Source organism: Seriola lalandi, unplaced genomic scaffold (assembly GCF_002814215.2).
Source record: "Seriola lalandi dorsalis isolate HSWRI2012SDOR001 ecotype SW California unplaced genomic scaffold, Sedor1 jcf7180002053530, whole genome shotgun sequence".
In the NCBI taxonomy this organism is placed as follows: domain Eukaryota; kingdom Metazoa; phylum Chordata; class Actinopteri; order Carangiformes; family Carangidae; genus Seriola; species Seriola lalandi.
Window position 1 is genome coordinate 40,542 of NW_019524083.1, and position 8,009 is coordinate 48,550.

Sequence of the window (8,009 nt, forward strand, 5' to 3'; positions counted from 1 at the left end):
TACTAGAGCTGCAGAGAGAAGCCTGAGAGAGGAGATGTGAAACTACACTGAGATGGTTTTTATATCTTCTTATGGATCAACACTTCAAATAAAACACAGAAGAAGAAACATGGAGCTTTAATGTGACTTTCTTTAAATTAAACACCTTAAAGGTTTTTAATCGGAATCCTGGAATCATCTTTTTCTCATTTCCTGTAATGTTGTTGTCTTTAAGATTAGTTTTTTTATATTTTTGTTCCTGTACTGTTGAAAATTACTGTTTAGTTACTGTATTTTTCGATGCATGAAATCTGATGTGCAAATGAACAAAAACAAAACAACTGATTATTGAAGGTTCACATGTCTGAACACGTCAGTGAGGCTGAAGTCAGAACTACAGCTCCACCTACAGGCTGAGGTCAGAACTACAGCTCCACCTACAGGCTGAGGTCAGAACTACAGCTCCACCTACAGGCTGAGGTCAGAACTACAGCTCCACCTACAGGCTGAGGTCAGAACTACAGCTCCACCTACAGGCTGAGGTCAGAACTACAGCTCCACCTACAGGCTGAGGTCAGAACTACAGCTCCACCTACAGGCTGAGGTCAGAACTACAGCTCCACCTACAGGCTGAGGTCAGAACTACAGCTCCACCTACAGGCTGAGGTCAGAACTACAGCTCCACCTACAGGCTGAGGTCAGAACTACAGCTCCACCTACAGGCTGAAGTCAGAACTACAGCACCACCTGCGGGCTGAGGTCAGAACTACAGCACCACCTGCGGGCTGAGGTCAGAACTACAGCTCCACCTACAGGCTGAAGTCAGAACTACAGCACCACCTGCGGGCTGAGGTTAGAACTACAGCTCCACCTGCGGGCTGAGGTCAGAACTACAGCTCCACCTACAGGCTGAGGTCAGAACTACAGCACCACCTACAGGCTGAAGTCAGAACTACAGCACCACCTACAGGCTGAGGTCAGAACTACAGCACCACCTAAAGGCTGAGGTCAGAACTACAGCACCACCTACAGGCTGAGGTCAGAACTACAGCTTCACCTACAGGCTGAGGTCAAAACTACAGCTCGACCTACAGGCTGAAGTCAGAACTACAGCTCCACCTACAGGCTGAAGTCAGAACTACAGCTCCACCTACAGGCTGAGGTCAGAACTACAGCTCCACCTACAGGCTGAAGTCAGAACTACAGCTCCACCTACAGGCTGAGGTTAGAACTACAGCTCCACCTAAAGGCTGAAGTCAGAACTACAGCACCACCTACAGGCTGAAGTCAGAACTACAGCACCACCTGCGGGCTGAAGTCAGAACTACAGCACCACCTGCGGGCTGAGGTCAGAACTACAGCTGGTAGCTGCAGGTGTGTTGGTGCTGGACAGATCTGAGTTTATCTAACTCGTCCAGTCACTGACCTTGAGGTAACTGGGCGAACTGGTCGCAGGCTGACCACACACTTCCTGTTGATGTCAGCTGTTCCTGGCTCAGACTGAGGGGGGAAAAGCAGGATGAGAGGAGGGGGAGAAGGGGGAGGAGGATGAAAAGAGAACAGAGGACGTGAGAGGAAATAATAATAAATAAATAAATAAACAATAAATAAAATAATAATTATCTAAATTTATCACAACTATAAAATACACAAAACATGTCTGAACGTGTATTCAGGACTTAGTAGATGCATCTTCTACAGCTGTGATGGTTCAGGTGTCTCATATTACAGTGGGTTTATAATTACAAATGTATGTATGTATTTTGTAAATGTAATTAATTTGTCTGTTCACATGTTTTCACGTTGACATTGTCTCTGATCTAAAGAAGTCCTGAAAGGCCTTTTTTTGTTTTTTTGTGGAATTTATATTTTTAATAGATATGTATTGATTTTTAACAAACAACAACTCACTTTCCTCTCAGGGCTTCCGTACTGGTCAATGTTAATTAAGACTCTTTAAATCTACCTTAATTCAAAGCTGTGAAACAATAAAACTTATATAACCTCAAAGGGGACGAATATTTTTTATCAGTACTGTACGAACAAAGCGTAACGCTGTTGTGTTGTGTTAGCGTTACACATGACAACCCAACTTTCTAACATCAAAACCAAGGTTATCATTTAAGTCAAGCAGTTTAGTTAGTAGTAGTGGTTTAGCAGTAAGTTTTTAACAGCACTGATGAAGTACATCACATAACAACATCACCATTATAATAATAATAATACATTTTATTTATATCGCGCTTTTCATAGTACACCATATCACAGAAACATACTAAAAACATACAGCAGTTCTGAGAGGCTGAGTTTTGATTAGGGACTTGAACATGGACAGATTGATGCAGTCTCTGATGTGTCTGGGGAAAATATGAACTACAACTTATGATATCTTACATTAACTCTCTGAATAACGATTGTATGACTGTGTGACTGTATAGTTGTATGACTGTGTGGTTGTGTTGTTTGTCTGACTGTATAGTTGTATGACTGTATGACTGTGTGACTGTATGACTGTGTGGTTGTAAGGCTGTGTGGTTGTTTGACTGTGTGACTGTGTGGTTGTAAGGCTGTGTGGTTGTGTGACTGTATGATTGTGATTGTACCTTTGCAGCGGTGAGTTCAGTATCACCTCCACCAGCTGTGAAACTCCCTCCAGAACCTCGACGGTGGCGTCTCTGACGTGCCGCCTCAGACTGATGCCTGAGACAGAAACACAAGCTGAGGTCAAGACTCCGACAAAGACCTGATCCCCGTCTGTTCACATATAACGATGACGACGACTGAGTGGTGCTGCTTTTTTCACGTCGGCCTCAGAAACTACAGATGCGTCATGTTTTAGTAATTTTTCTTCTGACCAGGAAAACAAATCCTTGTTCCACAGTTTTATGACCAAGAAATGTGTTCAGCTAATTTAGCTGCTAATGTGAATTTCAGATAATTTCTTTTTCCATCTTCCCCAAAGTACCTGTTTTCTGTCTAGGAAGAGGCAAAGGAGAAAAAATTAAATAAATAAATAAGGGAAATAAAAATAAATCAATAAATACTGGACATATTCTTTAATATTATTTTATAATATTTTTTATAATTTCTTTTCTCTATTTCTTTATATATCCACATATATACGTTATCTTGCGCAACATTATCTTATCTTATGTTACGTTATGCTATATTATCTTATGTTGTTATATTTTTACATTATCTTATTCTATGTTATCTTATGTTATTTTATCTCTTTATGTTCTTATATTATCTTTTTGCGTTATCTTATGCTGCGTTACCTTAAGTCACATCTTATGTTACGTTATCTTTTTACATTCTTAAATTATATTATCTTTTGCGCTAGCTTATTTCATGTTACGTCTTGTTATGTTATCACTTTCTTTGTCTTTATCTTGCTTTACACACACACACAAAAAAAAAAGATAATTTCATATTCCAGGTGAGTGTACAAAAAGTTGAAGTTCCCAAGATAAAATGTGATTCTTAGTTTTTTACTGATGTAACTGAATCTTTGTGAATGAAATCAGGAGATCAGAGCTGATCCAGCCCTCGTGGTGACAGGGTGTTACCTTGGCTCTTAGGTAGCCAGTAATAGACTGTGGACAGGGTGAGGACACTCTTCATCATGGACTCTGACAACTTCTCTCCATCCTGCAGAGGACAGAGGAGAGAAACACAAGACGTCACAATTAAAACAGAAGATGGTTTCTTTACTTTCTGGCGCTGAAATGATCGAGGGGTGAACACCAGTTCTCTTAATGTTTCTCACTCTTCAACTATCATATAACATTTGGTACAATAAAAGACGATTAGATGAGGAGAAGATTTGAGGTCAAACGAGGGAAGTGGTGCGGACCCGGTGTGTGTAGATCAGCTGTTTGCTTCTACCTGTTCAATGTGTATTTACCATTATTTAATAATCTGACCTGCTGTGACGGCAGCGGAGGTTTGGAGAAGGCCAGGCTGAGTTTAGTGGCTTCCTGAGACACGGCCTTCACTGCCTGGTCTGAGGACAGAGGAGACACTTACGTCACATTCAAATTTCATGATGATTTCATGTCTTTGTGCATGAAACAGGACAATGAATAGGTGGTAATAAATCTAACGAGGGATCCGATATATTAAAAAAATGTTTGTGAAAGGTTTTTCATCAAGAAACAGAAATCTTGAGTTGGGGGTTATGACAAACTGAACTCAACTCAGAGTGTCCCAGAAGTTGGAGAGGTTGAAAGCTCCATCTGACTCATTGGACTCTCCATCTGTGGTGGGAACGAGACATTGGTTAGAAAACTCAGAGTCAGAGTGAAACAGAAACGAAACCTCTTTCCCTTCACGACTAATTCTGTTAAATGACTGACATGAGAAGAAATTTATATCCAAAGAATCATAAAGCCATGTCTCAGAATTTCTTATTAACTAACAAGAGCTGAAATAATTAGTCAAATAATCAATAAGTCTTCAACAATTGAACTTTGATAATTTTAATTTGAATAAAGAAACATCAGTAACAACATCATAGTACCACCCAGAGCTTTCTGCAGCTGATGTTATTTAACAACAAATAATTAATAAATTTGACAAATTATTTGGTGTGAAATAACAACATCAGTCTGTAAAATGTCAAAACAGTGAGAAATGTCCATCAGAGTCACGGTGAAGTCTTCAAAGGTCTTACTTTGTCTGATCAACAGTCTAAACTCCAAAAATATTCAGTTTGCAGAGATTTAAAAAGGAGAAATGAAGCAAATTCACACATTCAAGACCTGGGCCAAATATGGCTTTTTTATGTATTATGTAATTGTCTGTATATTAACTTCAGTGGGGTTTTGTGCCGTTTTTTCATACTGTAACTATTGCACATTTTATTTTATCATATCATATTTTTATTGTAAATATTTAATTGTAATTTTTTTGTATTTATATTTAAACTACCTGACCTGCAGTACCTGCTTTGCTTTATGTTCTTTATATCTTTTCTTCTTCTATGTGTATTATGATGAAGAAAAACACCAGAGCAAATTCCTCGTATGTGAAATCCTACCTGGCAACAACCCTGATTCTGATTGTTTGATTCTCAGGTCTTGATTTGATTTGATTATGAGCTTGTGATGTCATGTTGTGCATTTCCGTGCTGCTCTGTTTCCAACTGGACAACAGTTGGGTTGGGTGATGTGGAACTCTATCAATTAGTTTACTGATATTTCACCACACTGTTAACACTGTAGCAGCTATCCCTTTCAATATGTTTTATTGTCTATAAGGTCAATTTGGGCATATCATGATTTATGCATCAAGTGCTGAAGTTTCTTGATTTGACATGTACTTATTTAAAGCAGACATTTCAATCTGATTATTCAATCTGGTAAATAGATTCTTATTTGTTTACTATACAAGACCATATATGACTACATATTCTCTGACATTCACTCAAACTTTAAAAACAAAACAGTTTAAAAACAGTTTATGAAATCGTTTAAAAAGGTGTGGATTCAGTTTGTGTTGAACTGAACAGTTAAAGGGAAAGTTAAAGGAAACGTAACTTACACAGCTGTTACGAACATGTGTTAGATATTTAAGGTCAAATTTAACGCTAGGTTTGGTGGTGTTTTATCTTTTTTGCATTTTCACAAATATAATAGAGGTTTTTACAAATCAACCGAATCGGAAACTGACTTCAGCCTCGTCTGTCACACCCAGTGTTTGTGTCGGACACATGTCACACAGACTTCAGAGGAAAGTTTGATAGTAATGTTGCAAACAGTTAAGCTAGCAGTTTAGCTAATAATAAACGGTAATAACGCCACAGCACGAAAACATTAACGTTTGACACTGAATCTCACATTAAGGACAAAAAACCAAAGCAAAGACAACGAGCCCTGGTGACATCAAAACAAACCTAGCTTTAGTTCATGCTAACATTAGCGTGACACGCTAGCATGCGTGTAGCTTCGCTATCTATTCCCGCTGCGTCACGTCTATAACGTCACATTTACCTCTGACTCGGTCTCTGACGCAGTGGATGGAGTTCAGCAGGTTCCGTAAAGGTAAAGAAACGTTTCCAGCACAGTTATCAGCGGCCATGGCACCAAAGTTTTTCACACAGCGACATTCACGCGTGTTGTGGAACCACAACAGGGACCGGAAGTTGAGCTGGGGACACTATTTCAGGAAGGACAAGTCAGTCGGAAAAGATAAAAGGCGACACGTTGAAACAAGTTAGTGACATCTAGTGGTTGAATCGAAGTTCTGCGAGTAAAAAGGTGGTAAACTGCTTGTTTTCAGAGGTGAGCTGTGTCTTTTAAAGATGTCCCATAACACACAAACAAAATAGATACATTATTCTTTCCAAACCCAATTAAATATTTGTTTATTATGGTTTATTGTCTGATGATTATCTTTATGCAAATTTAATTGTGCCTGTTCAGCTGACTGACTGAGGTTAGGCTAACAATTAAATGACTGTACAGGTGAACAATGTCTTTATTTCCCCCATAAACACCAAATTACATAAGAGGAAATGTTTAGGAAATTATCGCTTGTAAAAATCAACATTCAATTTTGCACTTTTTATTGTTACTATAGTTTTGTTCTTCCGTTTCTAATATGTCTTATGTGATTTATGTATTTATTTATTTATTTGTTGTAGTTTCTATTTTTATTTCATTCTATTTTATTGCCTGTTGTTTTTTTTGTGAGGTGCTAAATAAAGTTAATTATTGTTACTTATCATGGCCTTTTGTCTTATCAAATTCCAGCCCAACATCCATAGTATATCATTAAAAGTGATTAATATTGGCTTTAGTACTGATTCACAACGTAGCAGGTAATTAGCCAAACCAGTTTACAATTATCTCTCAATAGCAGAAACTGACACGTTTCTGCTGTTTTTCATTGTCAGTGTTGTATAAAGGTTCATATGTTGAGATTATTATTCCACATCCTATTTATTGGTTATTGGCTTGGTTTCACATCTTCTTCAATTCTGATGCACCACCAGAGTGTATGTTTGTCAGTGGACTCAGACACCAGTAGGGGGCAGTATTGACCTCTCTGGAACATGTTGGATTCCTCTCAACAGATACTCCTGTGGGTTCCCACCTTGATGACACAGTCAGAGTCATCACAGTATCACTTTGATTCATCGATGGACTGAACAGAGAAGAACAGGAGAGTTCAGTCAACAGAAAATGTTTTATAAAACATTTGTTTTCACTTTGTCACTAATGAGTTTTTAAAAAAAAATCTACTTTTAATGTTGTAAAAAAATAAACCATGAAAACTTCCATGAATGTTTTTAAAGGCAGTGCATAGTGTTCACATTTCCCACTCACAAAAATCATTATAACAGTAGTAAATAGCTAACAGCAGTACTCCTGCAGGTTTGTTGTCATGGTGACGTATGAGCAGATTTATTTCTCTCTATGAAACTTCACTTTGTTGTTTTTACATGTCTGTTTCTGTTCCTTCCTGTTTCCAGTCTTTATGCTAAGCTAAGCTAAGCTAAGCTAATCACTTGCTGGGAGAGACACTCAACACAGCACTACGACCAGCACAGGAAAGGGTCATGTGACTGATGGAGAGAGATGAGAGTGAGGAGAAGCTAGTTTACAACTGCTCTGCTAGCTTGTCCACAACAACTGTCCTTGGAGAATTACATAAAAACTCCAGTTTTTTCTAGTCTTAACAAATTATGCAAAGAATTTCAAAAAACTATTTCAGGAGAGAAACAGACGTTAACAAGCTAACCTCCCTTTAACATATGACATTACAGTGGTATGAAAAAGTTTAGGCACCCCTGACAATTTCCATTATTTTCCTTTAGAAATCATTGGGTGTTTGGATCAGCAATTTCATTTTGATCAATCAAATAACTGATGGACACAGCAATATTTCAGTAGTGAAATGAGGTTTATTGGATTAACAGAAAAAATGTGCAATATGCATCAAAACAAAATTAGACAGGTGCATAAATTTGGGCACCCCAACAGAAAAATCACATCAATATTCAGTCGAGCCTCCTCTTGCAGAAA

At 38.2% G+C, this 8,009-nt stretch overlaps 1 protein-coding gene across 1 annotated transcript in view; it reads right to left on the reverse strand.

Annotated features, from left to right (window-relative positions):
* ccndbp1 (cyclin D-type binding-protein 1) overlaps positions 1–6,131 on the reverse strand; it is a 10,184-nt gene extending 4,053 nt beyond the window's left edge. The window contains 6 exon segments of the mRNA XM_023401152.2: positions 1,371–1,479; positions 2,583–2,679; positions 3,549–3,630; positions 3,906–3,985; positions 4,179–4,238; positions 5,973–6,131. Of these exon segments, the coding sequence (XP_023256920.1) occupies positions 1,371–1,479; positions 2,583–2,679; positions 3,549–3,630; positions 3,906–3,985; positions 4,179–4,238; positions 5,973–6,060 (516 nt within the window). The 5' untranslated portion in view covers positions 6,061–6,131.
* Positions 6,132–8,009: the final 1,878 nt, after the last annotated feature.